This window comes from Palaemon carinicauda, chromosome 39, assembly GCF_036898095.1.
Source record: "Palaemon carinicauda isolate YSFRI2023 chromosome 39, ASM3689809v2, whole genome shotgun sequence".
NCBI classification, from domain to species: Eukaryota; Metazoa; Arthropoda; class Malacostraca; order Decapoda; family Palaemonidae; genus Palaemon; species Palaemon carinicauda.
In genome coordinates, this window is record NC_090763.1 from 42037931 (window position 1) to 42055461 (window position 17531).

At 38.1% G+C, this 17531-nt stretch overlaps 1 protein-coding gene and 1 long non-coding RNA gene across 2 annotated transcripts in view; one reads left to right on the forward strand and one right to left on the reverse strand.

Annotated features, from left to right (window-relative positions):
* The window catches only part of LOC137631145 (uncharacterized), a 284642-nt gene that overhangs the window by 48631 nt on the left and 218480 nt on the right, over positions 1 to 17531 (forward strand). Inside the window, exon 2 of the mRNA XM_068362843.1 lies at positions 1999 to 2847. Within this exon, the coding sequence (XP_068218944.1) occupies positions 2661 to 2847 (187 nt within the window). The 5' untranslated portion in view covers positions 1999 to 2660. The remainder of the gene's footprint in view (positions 1 to 1998; positions 2848 to 17531) is intronic.
* LOC137631146 (uncharacterized) overlaps positions 1 to 17531 on the reverse strand; it is a 65257-nt gene that overhangs the window by 9448 nt on the left and 38278 nt on the right. The gene's annotated exons all lie outside the window — the stretch shown is intronic.

The following is a 17531-nucleotide window of genomic DNA, read 5'->3' on the forward strand; positions in this document are numbered from 1 at the left end:
CAATTTGTCCCAGTCGATTTTTTCCCCGATAAACCCCATGCCTCCGATTTGCGCGGAACGCTGTGTCCGGCCCACTACCCGGACACAGCGATCCGCGCTGACTGTATATGTATATATATATATATATATATATATATATATATATATAGTGTGTGTGTGTGTGTGTGTGTGTGTTCGTGTGTCCGTGTGAGCCATATTACAAATTTAATACATATTACAACCAAACCCTCCGTGGTAACCAACTTTGCTTCACCAGCAATGAACCAAACACTAGACTCAAAAAGGGGAGGAACTACTGTTGAAGTTGAAGAAAATCTATATTTCCCCAGTTAACCAAAGTAGAGAGTCGAGTATCATATGTAAAGTCAACTGCAGTGGATCGCAGTCAGGAAGGAAAGGGTGAAAGGCTAGTAACCTCATCCCAACACAGTTTGCTGTAATTAGGAATGCTAACGAGCCAGCCTCTCTCTCTAAGAAGGATACGACGTTTGATGAATAACATGATGTTGAAACAGTCTAATTGCAACTATCTTGTAATTGGTTCAATTTTTATGTTTCACTTATAGACCAACAGTAATTTCAGTGTTCCAAGTAGAGTTATCATCATTAGCATTATTAAGGGTCTTTGATCGCATATTTCGGCTTTATAGAAACACGGTTCATATTTTCACAATTTCAATTGTTGCTTATCGTACAAATGTGAAAACTCAATGGTTCACTTTATAAAAGTTCTGATAAAGGAATTAGAAATAGCCGATAAGAGTAATTTATTTTCATCGTGGACCTCATCGAGATACATATATACCAGAGTAGTGTTATTTTCCGAAATATAGAGAAAAACCATTTAAAATGAACTCGTAGCTATTCCGTTGGACATTTGATTGGTGAAGATGATCAAGCTTTGGTGTTTTGATTATTTAACGATTTAAGGGTCGCTCATGAATGACAGAGGCAAGGCGAAGTAACAATAGCTTAAACACTGTCCTTATATGAGCCTGAGCCCCTCTTCACCCAAGCTAGGACCAGGGAGGGCCAGACAAAGGCTATTGAAGGCCCTATAAACTGGCGAGGTTGCAAATACTATACAAGAAACTATGGAACTTGAGCTATTCTCAAAGCCCAGTCCAGCAGATTGCTAGGCAGAAAAGTTTCCAATAGGGTACCACGGATACGTCAGATGTGTCTGGAACATACGGGACGTGGGGCAAGGCTAGCAACCTCATCCTGTAAAGACTTACTGAGAGAAAAGGAACATACGTTGGGGAAATAATACGAGGATGAAGAGGATGTAGAGGAGGAGGGGAGGGGGTAAGGAAGAACCAAAGAAGAAGTGAGGTAGGAGGGGGTGTAATACGATGAAATATACACTCATACACATATAATATGCATAACGGGGAATTCTTTTTTCAATAGCATTGAAAAATACTGAATTTCAACATCTGTAAAAGAGTTACATCTTAATAACCTTATCAACGCAACCAAATACAATTCATCGAAATCCATTATGTCTCGTAATAAACTTTTATAATAACAGAGCAAATTCATTTCCGCCATAGATAGCTGAGTGAGCAAAAGGAGCTAAGGAAGGATTGGATTTTTTTTTTCCAGAACAAGGCGATGTGTTTTTATCATTAACAGAGAAGAATATGTCTGTTCTTCTGTTTCTTTTCATGTGAAATTTTGCCTAAAAAGAAGCTACAGTCTTAGTATGTCTGTATCCATCTGTCTTAAACACTTTTTGTCAAGCAACAATACATGCACGAATAGCTTGGTTTTAATAGCATCAATAATACCTAATGTCAGTCTACTGTAGTTGTCTGTCAAAATGACTCTTTTAATAATGAAGCTATAGAAGACCACATAAACCTTCAAAACAAGGGTTATTGTTACCTCAGAGCTGCAGTGCCAAATTTCCCTGCATTTCCATTATGCTAACAAACCGAAAAATTTACCACCATTTGAACAGTCTAATACTAATAATGGCTGTTTTCTTTGCAGGAAGAAGAATGCTGGAGACCTTGCGTGCGTAGGAAGCATCGGACGCCCACGGAGAGAGAATAAATCTTCATGCGGGCGCTCCTTTGACGTTGGAATGAAAGGTGCGTGTACAGCAACAGCGTCGATTTATAGGCGTTCCTGGGTCTTCCCAGATATAGGAAGAAATTTCCTGACTTATAGGGATGATGCGGGAAAGCAGATCGATGGTTTCTGAGGGAAGATTCTTCAGGCGTGTAAAAATGGATTGAATCGAGCCATTAAGCTGTCATTTAGATAGTTTACCAAACAACTCTGATACATTTGCTATTCTCAAAGGATCCACGATTATGCCCTGCATAGGAGAGCCTTTGTTGTACGCACTGCCATTAGTCTAAACTACAGTCACGCCTAATACAACAATAATCAAAAGTCCAAGTGCCTTCTGATGCAGTAACATTAAGTAACATTAAGCCAACAATCAAAAGCCACCCATCTGTTAATGTCGTGACTGTCTTAAAGAACGATAAAATCTAACCCAACAAAAATGTGACACTGAAAGAAACAAGACTTTGAAGGATTACCAGCTCTTAGCTAATGCAAGGTGGAGGGATAAAAAGGAGAGAGCACATTTAAAAAAAAAAAAAAAAATTGTTAGTCTGAAAGTCACTCGAGCACTCGGGAAAATGAAAGAAAGTGAATGCGAGGTGGCATTGCTGAAGAAGGAGAAGAAGAAGAAGCGGAAAGACGTCAGGAGAATGACTTGTCTCCCTTGGCTCCGGCTGAGACGTCCCTCCATTTTAGGAGCGCGTCCTATGATTGCAGGATGCCTCCTCATGATAACTGCTTCCGTCATCATCACTCTGCATGCAGGTGAGTGCCTTCAATTTTTTTTCTCGAAGGAAACGCTGAGAGAGAAGTCATTTGTCTTCATTTTTGGTTCGTGGCTTTCCTTTCCATGATAGAGTTTTATTTATTATATATATATATATATATATATATATATATATATATATATATATATATATATATATATATATATATATATATATATATATATATAAATCCTAATCGAGGTATAAGAGCTTAGTCAGAAGTTCCCATTATCTACAGAAATGGGTATAAACGATATATATTTTTGTTGGTGAAGAGTGCTAAGGAAAGATTTGGTTCAGAGATTAAATTCGAAAAAATATTCGGCTTCACAGAAGTAGTTTCCTTCACATAAATATGAGCAAAACTAAAGGCAGGCATAACAAGGAAAATAAACTTATTTTTTTTAAAGACATTGTAAATGATATGAAACAAGCAAAGAACAAACAAAACAAACACACGTATGATCATAAACAGGCCATGGGTATTGTGGCGGTCATGCCAACTTTACGACGGCCGAAAGGTGTATACAAACGTTCATGGGTGATACTGACACTAACTGTAAATGGGCAAATACATAATCAACCATGTATAAACAATGCATCAAATGGATTCCTCCTGCAATAATGACGATCTGCTTAAATGCCGCAGTGATGCCATTGTTACTGACGAGCTTGTAATTTACTATCAATCTTTTGAACTACGGAGATATTTGTTGTTGAAGATCATGTTAGAATTTTCTTGACACGAATATTGAAACTATTTTATGCATCCTTAATTTTTCATGCATGTTAGCCTTTCTGAAAATACTTGTATTTGACCATAGTCGATATATATACCGTAGGTGCATACAGACTGAAAGGGCTAAAAAGAGCTTAATTATAATATTTTTAGGCAAATAATCGATGCTTTATGCCCAGGTAATGGTAGGCTTTTTGACAAACTGTGTCTCGGCTAACTGATGCTCGCGAAGGAGAAAACACATCTATAACATATGATAGGAAACCTCCTCTCGAGATAAAACTGAACCATCATCCTAACAAAAACTTCCCAAATTTATGTCTTACTTTCTCGGTCCCACTTCCACCTGGAGCAAATCATCTTCGGGAAATATCAAGAGGATTTGCGTCTTCACGCGGAAACTATGCTCATTCCGTGGTCTGTTTGCGTTGGGATTATGCTCACATGGTGGCCTTGTACCCAGAGAATGTCGCAGAACTAGGCCAAACTCGTGTCATCGATAAAATATATAATGCTGGGATCACACATTCCCGTACCTTGCTTCTGTTTTCTCCCGTAAGAGGTTTTAATGGTAGTTGGGAAGCAAACACGTCAAACTTTAGGCTTTGCGAAGTAAAGCCGGGGGTGTTGGTACCCCTGGCGTGTAGTGCCACGTTTTTTATGGGTGATTGCACGTACCGTCTGGTATGCGATTGGATGCAAATCCCGGTCTGGGCTCAAGCCCGTACATGAGCGAGTGTACAGATTTGGTGTGTTTGGCAGCTTGGGGACTTTAGCATGTAGGTCAGACATAATCATGGTAGGTTTATGGCGAGTAAATCTTTAATTGGTAAGTTCGACTAGTACATCTGACAACATTTCCGATCGACATCATAAAGGGAAATATTGGAAACTTCGGACCAGGTGATATTTAAAGGATTGGAAGATAATTCAGTTCACTAGTTCAGGGACCAAGCAGCGATTTTTACATGTTGTAGGCCTATACTTTTGTCACAATATCGTGTATTTTCCCACAACAACTTGGTTTCTCTGTCTGTTGTCTCTGCTGTTGTATATATAATCATTTAAGGAGTTAAAGTAAATACATAATGAAACTAACAACACCACACGAAATTAAATATTTCAAACTTATTACACAAAAATAGTCAATACTGTATTAGAGGTAACGATACTTGAAATGCCAGAATAAAATAACATACAAATAAGTAAAAGGAGCAAGTGCATAATGCTCATAATAAAAACTCACGAAACGAATCTTTCAAGTATATTTCTGGAAATAGTCAATACACAAGACTTCGTTTAGATTAAAACCAAGGTTGGGCCAAACACTGACCTTTGGTCAGGAGTCACCGTCTCCGGTGTAATTAAATTGTATCATTTCGTACAGATTGGCTTTCCTGCCCTTCATGGCTGATGATTCTTTTGTCTTGGCTATTAATGAATGGATCAGCATGCCTCTAAAAGAGGGAGAATTCATCAAAAGATCCTACGAATTTTTATAATTCTTTGACAAAATAATCAGAAACCTTTAAAGTCATTAACAGTAAAGACAGATTATACTGTAGTTCAACCCTTTTCATCAATCTCTCTATAGTCATTTAATGGTTTGACATGCAGGTATGAAGAGATCAAGTTCTTTGACCGATAATCAGAAAGCATAAACTTTTTGCCAGTAAAGACAAATTATATCTCTGTCCTTTTTCTCTTTGGATAATTTTACCTGTGTGTGTGTGTGTGTGTGTGTGAGAGAGAGAGAGAGAGAGAGAGAGAGAGAGAGAGAGAGAGAGAGAGAGAGAGAGAGAGAGAGAGAGAGAGTTTTATTCTTTATTCTTTGCCGCTTGGCATGAAGTTTAAAAAGATTGCGTTTTAGTTATATTTAAACATTAAAGCAATTTACAACTGAAAATTGTTTAGCTGAAAGTGTTTACAATAATCATTAAAGCTTGTGGATTGAGACCAGATATTTATCTAAAAGGAAATTGAATTTTTTTATTACTATAACAACTAATAACACCACATACTGTATGGTTAACTGTGTTTGGGTATGACGGCTTGGCTCCAACATTCGACTGCACAGTGACGTACCTAATCACAAGTCAAACCAGCCGCTGATGGAAATATGCGTACGTTAAACGTAAACACACGTACGTACGAAAGACTGGCGTTGTAATAGTTCCCGCCAGACGTACGTCTACCGCATACGGCATATACTCTCCCAAACAGAAAAAAAAATAAAAATAGAAAAGGCAATCTCGGCTTACGGGAGTAAACGGAAGCAAGATAGTGAATGTGCAAATCCAGCATAATTCTTACACGGCACCCGTCGTGTCTCAGGAACGATACAAACGCTCCTCGATCCAAAAGGCGGCAGCTAAAAAACTCTAATGATATTGACATCACCCTGGAGTCGTCGTTTTATTTTCAGATTCCTAATGACAAAGATGTATGTATACATACACACACAGACACACACACACACACACATATATATATATAAATATATATATATATATATATATATATATATATATATATATATATATATATATATATATTATAGCTACGGAAGGAAAAATGAAAAGACTTGATTGGAGTTAGTACTTTCGTCCATTAGGGACATCAACAGACTGAACAGCGAGAGTACATATACAAAGACATCATATTTATACAGGAGAAGGGGGTCCAACAGCTGTCAATTTCTTGATAATTTCGGCAGTCAGATTTTAGATAAAAGGATAATACCGGATTAACGGAAAACAGACCACAGCTTAGATTCAAATTTCTACCTTTAGTACAGAGTATTAAAAAGGATTCAACAATATTCCTTAGGATATAGACATTTACAGTGAACCCTCGCTACTTCGCGGTTCGACAATCGCGGATTCACCACTTCGCGGGGTTTTCCCATAACCCATATATATATACATATCGCGGATTTTCCGGAAAATTCGAAAATACCGCGAAATCTGAAGACAACCAAATACGATATTTTGTTACCTGTAATTCCATTAATACTGTAATTAGTAATATCTGCTCTTACTGATTGTTCATTGCATTACATATGATATATAATTCAGCACAGAAAGAAATAAAACACGAAAAGAGAATGTGATCATACGATAATTCAGTACGTAGTAAAATTAAATCAAACATGAAACGCAAATCAGATGCAGTCATACCATATTAGAATGGTGTGTACTGTAATGGATGTGCTTCTTTTCCATGAATCTTTTGTATGTATACGTACGTAGTACAGTACTGCATCCAATAATATTCTTTGTTGCAAAAATCACATTTCGAATACTGTAAGCGTACGAGAGAGAGAGAGAGAGAGAGAGAGAGAGAGAGAGAGAGAGAGAGAGAGAGAGAGAGGCGTAAAATAGCGTACGTAAATTTTTATTATTATTGTTATTATTATTATTATTGTTGTTGTTGTTGATAAAATTATTATTGTTATTATTATTAATCATTATTATTATTATTATTACTGTACAGTATTATTATCATTATTTATTATTATTACGGTATTGTACTTAATCTACGTACGTTCAGTATGCGCGGGGCATCTTCTATGAGTAACCAACGCACCACGTACTGTAAGACGGGTTGTGATTGGTTCAAGCGCTGATAGATGACGAATCAAAACTCAAGTTTTGTTATCTAGCCTGTGATTGGTGTTTTGCCCGCATCTTCTACCCGCAGCATCAAAGTTCTCGCGGGGCTGGATCGTTCACTTTCTCTTTCCGCGTATTGCTGAGTAGACGTTCTTAAGTTTGTGAAGTTTAATCTGTGCTGTGTGCGACTGTTTTAAGTTGAACTTTTTGTTGAACTTTCTGTTAAATCCTACTGTACAATGCCTCCCAAGCGTTCTGCTTCTAGTATGGCTGGTAGTGAGCCTAAACGCCACCGAAGGATGATGACGATAGCTGAGAAGGTTACGCTTCTCGACATGTTAAAAGATGGTAGAAGTTACGCGGCCGCCGGCCGCCATTTTGGCATCAACGAAACCACCGTTCGCTATATCAAAAAGGACGAGGCGAACATTAGAAAGACTGCTGCAATCACCTTTAGCAGATCAGCGAAGCGAGTCGTTACAACGCGTAATAAAACGATCGTACGCATGGAAGGTGCTTTAGCTGTGTGGATTGCCGACTGCCGGAAGAAGAACATAGCGTTGGATACGAACACCATCCAAACAAAGGCTTTGAGCTTATATGAGAATTTTGCTGCAAAGGAACCTAAAGACGACGACGGCAACCATGCTGAAGATGATGATGATGCAGATGATCCTCAACCAGGGACATCCACTGATTCCCAGCCTCAGAAACGTTTTTCCGCAAGCAAAGGATGGTTCGCGAAGTTTCAGAAACGCTTCGCCCTGAAAAGTGTTTCCCTGCATGGGGAGTCTGCTTCCGCTGACACTGCCGCTGCTGAAACTTACGTGAACCAGACTTTCAAGAACATTATCGCTGAAGGTGGATACAAGCCGGAACAAGTGTTTAATATGGATGAAACCGGCTTGTTTTGGAAGAGAATGCCGTCGCAAACTTTCCTGTTCAAAGAGGAAGCCAAAGCCTCTGGCTTTAAGGCATTCAAGGATCGCGTTACCCTCGTGATGTGTGGCAATGCTGCTGGATTTTTGTTAAAGCCGGGGCTTATTTATAAGTCGAAAAATCCTCGCGCTTTGAAAAATAAAAATAAGAATCTCCTTCCCGTGTACTGGATGCATAATCAAAAAGCATGGATTACGAAGATGCTGACCTCCAACTGGTTCCACCAGTGTTTCATCCCGCAAGTCCATGAATATCTCTTAGAGAAGGGCTTGCCATTCAAGATCCTTCTCCTTATGGATAACGCTGGTGGACACGCAACTGACCTGTCGCGTGAGGGCGTTCAGGTTGAGTTCCTGCCACCCAACACCACGTCATTAATTCAACCGATGGACCAGGGGGTTATCAGGGCGTTCAAGGCCCTCTACACGAAGAATACCTTGGCGGACCTCGTTGCGTGTGTGGATGCTGCCCAAGATGACGAGGATGAAGATTTCAACTTGAAGGCGTACTGGCGGCAGTACACCATAACCCCGTGCCTGCAGAATATTCAAAAGGCACTTCAAGAGATGAAACCTGCAACCGTGAATGCGAGCTGGAAGAAGCTGTGGCCCGATATTGTTTACGACGACAAGGGATTTACTCCGTCGGAAATCCAACACTCTGCAATACGGAAATCTGTGCAGTTGGCTGCCATAATTGGAGGTGACGGGTTTGGCGACATGACGACTGAAGACGTCGACGAGTTGTTGGACTGCCATTCCCAGCCCCTAACTGACGCAGACCTCGAAGACCTGACGAAATCGGCAAGTGAGGAAGAGAGTGAGGGTACCCAGGAAGAGACCCAAGAAAATGTCGAAGAAACGGGCTTAACATTAGAACGGCTTGCCAAGTTCTGCAACCATATGAAGGAGGCGAAAGAAATGTTACAAGAGTGGGACGAGGATATGGTTCGCTCGATGCAATTCTCAAATAAGGTCGATGACATCATGACTCCCTACAGGATGCTCTTGGATCGAAAAAAGAAGCAGCGGCAACAACTTCCGATCACAATGTTCTTCCAGCCTCGCAAAAAAGAGCCAGTTCCTCCTGCTAGTACGCCTTCGGAAGAAATTGAAGAAGTTTCCCAGGAAGAAGTTGAAGAGGTGTCCCAGGAAAAGACACCTCCGTCTGAAGAGACGTAAAATACTATCATTGACTGCACAGTAGAACACATCATCAGCTTCATCATCATCATTTCTACTGTGCAGCAAATTCATCGCCATCGTCATTCAAGTTTTTCTGGAACTTCTTTCGTGGTGAGTACAGTAACAATCTTTATTTTTTACTTTAACCTGTTTTATAGTTTAGTAATGTACGTACGTATGCATTAAGTTAAAGGGAAGGTTTTAAAAGTCTACATGTTGTAACCTATCATATTTTTTTTGTTTAAAATTTACATTCGTACGTAAAACAATCTCTCTCTCTCTCTCTCTCTCTCTCTCTCTCTCTCTCTCTCTCTCTCTCTCTCTCTCTCTCTCAAATTGTTTTCCTGTTTTGCTACGTACAAGTACAGTGAACCCTCGCTACTTCGCGGTTCGACAATCGCGGATTCACCACTTCGCGGGGTTTTCCCATAACCCATATATATATACATATCGCGGATTTTCCGGAAAATTCGAAAATACCGCGAAATCTGAAGATAACCAAATACGATATTTTGTTACCTGTAATTCCATTAATACTGTAATTATAGTAATATCTGCTCTTACTGATTGTTCATTGCATTACATATGATATATAATTCAGCACAGAAAGAAATAAAACACGAAAAGAGAATGTGATCATACGATAATTCAGTACGTAGTAAAATTAAATCGAACATGAAACGCAAATCAGATGCAGTCATACCATATTAGAATGGTGTGTACTGTAATGGATGTGCTTCTTTTCCATGAATCTTTTGTATGTATACGTACGTAGTACAGTACTGCATCCAATAATATTCTTTGTTGCAAAAATCACATTTCGAATAAGTACTGTAAGCGTACGAGAGAGAGAGAGAGAAAGAGAGAGAGAGAGAGAGAGAGAGAGGCGTAAAATAGCGTACGTACGTAAATTTTTATTATTATTGTTATTATTATTATTATTGTTGTTGTTGTTAATAAAATTATTATTGTTATTATTATTAATCATTATTATTATTATTATTACTGTACAGTATTATTATCATTATTTATTATTATTACGGTATTGTACTTAATCTACGTACGTTCAGTGTGCGCGGGACATCTTCTATGAGTAATCAACGCACCATAGTACTGTATAAGACGGGTTGTGATTGGTTCAAGCGCTGATAGATGACGAATCAAAACTCAAGTTTTGTTATCTAGCCTGTGATTGGTGTTTGGCCCGCATCTCCAACCCGCAGCATCAGAGTTCTCGCGGGACTGCATCGTTCACTTTCTCTTTCCGCGTATTGCTGAGTAGACGTTCTTAAGTTTGTGAAGTTGAATCTGTGCTGTGTGCGACTGTTTTAAGTTGAACTTTTTGTTGAACTTTCTGTTACAATGGCTCCCAAGCGTTCTGCTTCTAGTAAGGCTGGTAGTGAGCCTAAACGCCACCGAAGAATGATGACGATAGCTGAGAAGGTTACGCTTCTCGACATGTTAAAAGATGGTAGAAGTTACGCGGCCGCCGGCCGCCATTTTGGCATCAACGAATCCACCGTTCGCTACATCAGGAAGGACGAGGCGAACATTAGAAAGACTGCTGCAATCACCTTTAGCAGATCAGCGAAGCGAGTCGTTACAACGCGTAATAAAACGATCGTACGCATGGAAGGTGCTTTAGCTGTGTGGATTGCCGACTGTCGGAAGAAGAACATAGCGTTGGATACGAACACCATCCGAACAAAGGCTTTGAGCTTGTATGAGAATTTTGCGGCAAAGGAACCTCATGACGACGATGGCGACCATGCTGAAGAAGATGATGATGTAGATGATCCTCAACCAGGGACCTCCACTGATTCCCAGCGTCAGAAACAACGTTTTTCCGCCAGCAAAGGATGGTTCGCGAAGTTTCAGAAACGCTTCGCCCTGAAAAGCGTTTCCCTGCATGGGGAGTCTGCTTCCGCTGACACTGCCGCTGCTGAAACTTACGTGAACCAGACTTTCAAGAACATTATCGCTGAAGGTGGATACAAGCCGGAACAAGTGTTTAATATGGATGAAACCGGCTTGTTTTGGAAGAGAATGCCGTCGCGAACTTTCCTGTTCAAAGAGGAAGCCAAAGCCTCTGGCTTTAAGGCATTCAAGGATCGCGTTACCCTCGTGATGTGTGGCAATGCTGCTGGATTTTTGTTAAAGCCGGGGCTTATTTATAAGTCGAAAAATCCTCGCGCTTTGAAAAACAAAAATAAGAATCTCCTTCCCGTGTACTGGATGCATAATCAAAAGGCATGGATTACGAAGATGCTGACCTCCAACTGGTTCCACCAGTGTTTCATCCCGCAAGTCCATGAATATCTCTTAGAGAAGGGCTTGCCATTCAAGATCCTTCTCCTTATGGAGACGCAACTGACCTGTCGCGTGAGGGCGTTCAGGTTGAGTTCCTGCCACCCAACACCACGTCATTGATTCAACCAATGGACCAGGGGGTTATCAGGGCGTTCAAGGCCCTCTACACGAAGAATACCTTGGCGGACCTCGTTGCGTGTGTGGATGCTGCCCAAGATGACGAGGATGAAGACTTCAACTTGAAGGCGTACTGGCGGCAGTACACCATAGCCACGTGCCTGCAGAATATTCAAAAGGCACTTCAAGAGATGAAACCTGCAACTGTAAATGCGAGCTGGAAGAAGCTGTGGCCCGATATTGTTTACGACGACAAGGGATTTACTCCGTCGGAAATCCAACACTCTGCAATACGGAAATCTGTGCAGTTGGCTGCCATAATTGGGGGTGACGGGTTTGGCGACATGACGACTGAAGACGTCGACGAGTTGTTGGACTGCCATTCCCAGCCCCTAACTGACGCAGATCTCGAAGACCTGACGAAATCGGCAAGTGAGGAAGAGAGTGAGGGTACCCAGGAAGAGACCCAAGAAAATGTAGAAGAAACGGGCTTAACATTAGAACGGCTCGCCAAGTTCTGCAACCATATGAAGGAGGCGAAAGAAATGTTGCAAGAGTGGGACGAGGATATGGTTCGCGCGATGCAATTCTGCAACAAGGTCGATGACATCACGACTCCCTACAGGATGCTCTTGGATCGAAAAAAGAAGCAGCGGCAACAACTTCCGATCACAATGTTTTTTCAGCCTCGCAAAAAAGAGCCAGTTCCTCCTGCTAGTACGCCTTCGGAAGAAATTGAAGAAGTTGAAGAGGTGTCCCAGGAAAAGACACCTCCGTCTGAAGAGACGTAAAATACTATCATTGACTGCACAGTAGAACACATCATCAGCTTCATCATCATCATTTCTACTGTGCAGCAAATTCATCGCCATCGTCATTCAAGTTTTTCTGGAACTTCTTTCGTGGTGAGTACAGTAACAATCTTTATTTTTTACTTTAACCTGTTTTATAGTTTAGTACTGTACGTACTGTATGCATTAAGTTAAAGGGAAGGTTTTAAAAGTCTACATGTTGTAACCTATCATATTTTTTTTGTTTAAAATTTACATTTACGTACGTACAGTAAAACAATCTCTCTCTCTCTCTCTCTCTCTCTCTCTCTCTCTCTCTCTCTCTCTCTCTCTCTCTCAAATTGTTTTCCTGCTTTGCTACGTACAAGTACTGTATAATTTATATTTGTAAGGTAACATATTTTGTAAATGCTTTGTACTGTAAATACTGTATGTACTGTATCATTATTTATCACTATCATCATGCGTGTTAAATGCCTTGTTTGTTCTGAGCGTGGTTGTTTACTGAGCGTACACGCCGTCGTTTCAGGCGGCGTCATAAAGAAAAAGATTTCATTTGGAAGTCCTAAGAAAAATACGTAAACTAAAACATTGGTAATAAAAAAATCAACATACAGTACTGTATAATCAATATAATCGATGCAAAAACTAACCATACGTACATATATGTGTACACTAAATGAGTTTGTTTCTTCATTATGATCAGAGATGAACGTAAACAAAACATTGGTTGCCATTTTTTATCGTGCTTTTTAGGTGTTTAGGAAACACATGATATAAAATCGCCTTTAATATTTGTGCCTGTTTTAGTTTAGGGTGCTGTAGTACATGCATTAAGTGTTCTGTACATTACAGGGTGTAAAGGGTGGTTTGTTAACAGTACTACGTACAAGGGAAGGTTTTAAAAGTCCGAATATACATGTTAAATAAATAGGTAAATATGCTGTCACTACTTCGCGGATTTTCACCTATCGCGCCCGCGTCTGGAACCTATCTACCGCGATAAACGAGGGTTCACTGTACTGTATAATTTATATTTGTAAGGTAACATATTTTGTAAATGCTTTTACTGTAAATACTGTATGTACTGTATCATTATTTATCACTATCATCATGCGCGTTAAATGCCTTGTTTGTTCTGAGCGTGGTTGTTTACTGAGCGTACACGCCGTCGTTTCAGGCGGCGTCATAAAGAAAAAGATTTCATTTGGAAGTCCTAAGAAAAATACGTAAACTAAAACATTGGTAATAAAAAAATCAACATACAGTACTGTATAATCAATATAATCGATGCAAAAACTAACCTATACATATATGTGTACACTAAATGAGTTTGTTTCTTCATTATGATCAGAGATGAACGTAAACAAAACATTGGTTGCCATTTTTTATCGTGCTTTTTAGGTGTTTAGGAAACACATGATATAAAATCGCCTTTAATATTTGTGCCTGTTTTAGTTTAGGGTGCTGTAGTACATGCATTAAGTGTTCTGTACATTAAAGGGTGGTTTGTTAACAGTACTACGTACAAGGGAAGGTTTTAAAAGTCCGAATATACATGTTAAATAAATAGGTAAATATGCTGTCACTACTTCGCGGATTTTCACCTATCGCGCCCGCGACTGGAACCTATCTACCGCGATAAACGAGGGTTCACTGTACATGGATTATTTTACTCGCCTCTGACCATCCAATTCTGTAACTTGACCGTAACCACTGGGACGCCAAGCCATTATTAAGAGAACCCCTAGAGACCGCCACCTAATGCTGTTTTAGTCTGACTAAAATACTTTTGGATTCCTTGTTCAAAGTGTAACTTATTCTATGTCGGCCAAACATCCAAAGGTATTTCAGTCAGATTAAAACAGCATAAGGTGGCCGTCTCTAGGGATATTGTACCAACCGTGTGTCACACGATCGTACATAGTTCATTTTGTGTATATATTATGCTTGTATCTTCGCTCTTCCCTCGCACTAAAAAAGCCTGAAAAAACATGTCTGTTTTTCTCATCGGTAATGGTGTCAATTTTGAACATTAAATTTCTTGTTGCCTTGAGCTTTTGTATATAAAGGAGTGTTCTATAATAAACTCACTCAGTTGCTTTTATCCTGTCTTTGAGTCACAACCTTCTCTCGGCCCGTCAATATTTACATGTTTTTCTAATATTCACATAAACCATAGATCATACGCATCCTAATATTTAGATTCTCTCTACCTTCACTTTTTGTGGCTGAATTGGCAAGTCAATGGAACCCTAGATTTTTGAGTCAGGGTTCGATTCCTTGGCCGACCAGGAGCTATTATCTTTGAGTTGATTACCCCTGGGGACTCTTGACCCTGAGGTAGAGAGAATCCAGGTATGAGGAGGAGCATTTTATATATATATATATATATATATATATATATATACATATATATATATATATATATATAAATATATATATATATATATATATATATATATATATATATATATATATATATATATAATATATATATATAAATATAAATATATATATAAATATATATATATAAATATAAATATATATATAAATATATATATATAAATATAAATATAAATATAAATATAAATATATATATATATATATATATATATATATATATATATGTATATGTATATGTATATGTATATGTATATATATATATATGTATATATATATATATATATATATATATATATATATATATATATATATATATCATCACCATCATCATCTCAGTTAGATTTTGCCGGTCGTCTCTGAGCTTTTAATTCGATACTTCCCCATTCATCATCTACTATTTCATGTTTCATAGTCCTCAGCCATGTAGACCTGGGTCTTGGAACTCTTCTAGTGCCTTGTGGAGCCTAGTGTAAAGTTTAGTGAACTAATCTCTCTTGGGGAGGTCGAAGAGCATGCACAAACCATCTCCATCTACCCCTTACCATGATCTCATTCACATATGGCCCTCGGGTAATCTCTTATAATTTCCTTTTTAATCCTGTCCTGCCATTTAACTCCCAATATTCTTCTGAGGGCTTTGCTCTCAAAGTTGATAGATATTGTTTCATTGTCATACCATACACATGTCCATACAGTAACATCAATCTCACTAAACTTATATATAGCCTGATTCTTATATGTAATTTCAGGCGATTTGATTTCCAAATTTTACTTAACCTAGCTATTGTCTGATTTGTTTTTTTACAATCTTTCATTGAACTTATTAGAGATCATAGTTACTAAATATTCAAATGATTCCACCACATTAATCGTTTCTTTTTCCAATGATATTTCATCTTCCATCACATATTTATTCTTATTATCTCTATTTCTTTTATTTATCTTGAGTCCAACCTCATGTGATATTTCATGCATTTTGATAAGCAAGCATTGCAATTCTTGTGACATTCTGCTAATAAGGACAGCGTCGTCATCAACTCTAGGTCCTCTATTTTCCTGTTACCAATCCAGTCCAATCCTTCTCCGCCATCCCAAACTATTCTATGCATTACAAAATCCATGAGGGGTTTAAACAGCATAGGTGACAACACATTCCTGGGGGTACTCCACTATTCACTGGAAATTCATTCGATAGGACTCCACTAACATTAACTCTGCCTTTATTATGTTCATGAACTGACTTAATCATATTTACATATTTAAGAGGAACTCCATAATAATGCAGGACTCCCCACAAAATTGGGACACTATCAAAGGGTTTTTCATAGTCCACAAATTCCATCAAAAGTTGATTTCTATATTCTACACATTGCTGTACAACATGTCTTAATAGGAAGATTTGGAGAGTACATCTACTTTTTTCTAAATCCTGCTTGTTCATCTCTCGGCATTTCATCAGTCTTTCCCTCTGGTCTCTTTAGAATGAGAATACTACAGTATTTATTTTCAAGACAACTGACGTAAGTGAGATGCCTCTGTAATCATTGCAATCAGTCAGATCTCCTTTTTACCATTTTCACCAACTCTCCTAGCTCTCATTCATTAGGTTTTGCCTTTTCACGCCACATTCTACAAAATAATCATGTAAGAATTCTGGTAGTCACTACATTTTCGACCAATATCATCTCAGCAGTTATTCCATCGTATCTAGGGGCTTCCCATCTCTGTATTTTCTAATGATAGCTCCAACTTCAAACACATTGAATTCATTCAACATTGCCTTTCTTCTTCCTCGGTTGTTATACCAGGTCCATCTTTTTAATGGGCATATGCTTCTTCTTCGGTGCCCCAGTAAAGATTTCATCAATAATTCTATGAGCAATTCTTACACGATAGCCAGTCCCTGAATTCATAGCTTAGTCAGCCTCATCTACTTTCCTATCTAAAAACTCTCTATAGTCATTCCTAGATTTTCTTTTGACTTCACTATCAATACTGGAGTACTTAGCATGCTCTACCTTGTAATTTTCATTACTTCCTCGAAAACTTTCAACATTCAATTTCTGTGTTTGTCTCCTTTTTATAGTATCCCAATTATCATTTTATATCCATGGTTTTCTTCTTGTAACTGCATGTCTCAATACTTCACTACAAAGTGACTGATATATTCTCTTAAGATATATATATATATATATATATATATATATATATATATATATATATATATATATATATATATATATATATATATATATATATATATGTATATGTATATGTATATGTATATGTATATATATATATATATATATATATATATATATATATATGTATATATATATATATGTATATATATATATATATATATATATATATATATATATATATACATTACCATACTGTATGGTTCTCTGGTCTTGGCACTAACAGAATATATTATACTATGACTCGTGACTGGGAACTAAAGGTATAATATTATATATATAACGAATGGGAAGTTAATCAACCTCTCGAATTCCAAATTATCTTGTTTGCTTTTGCATTAAAACTGTTACACTTTAAAGCATTAATATATTAATTCTGAA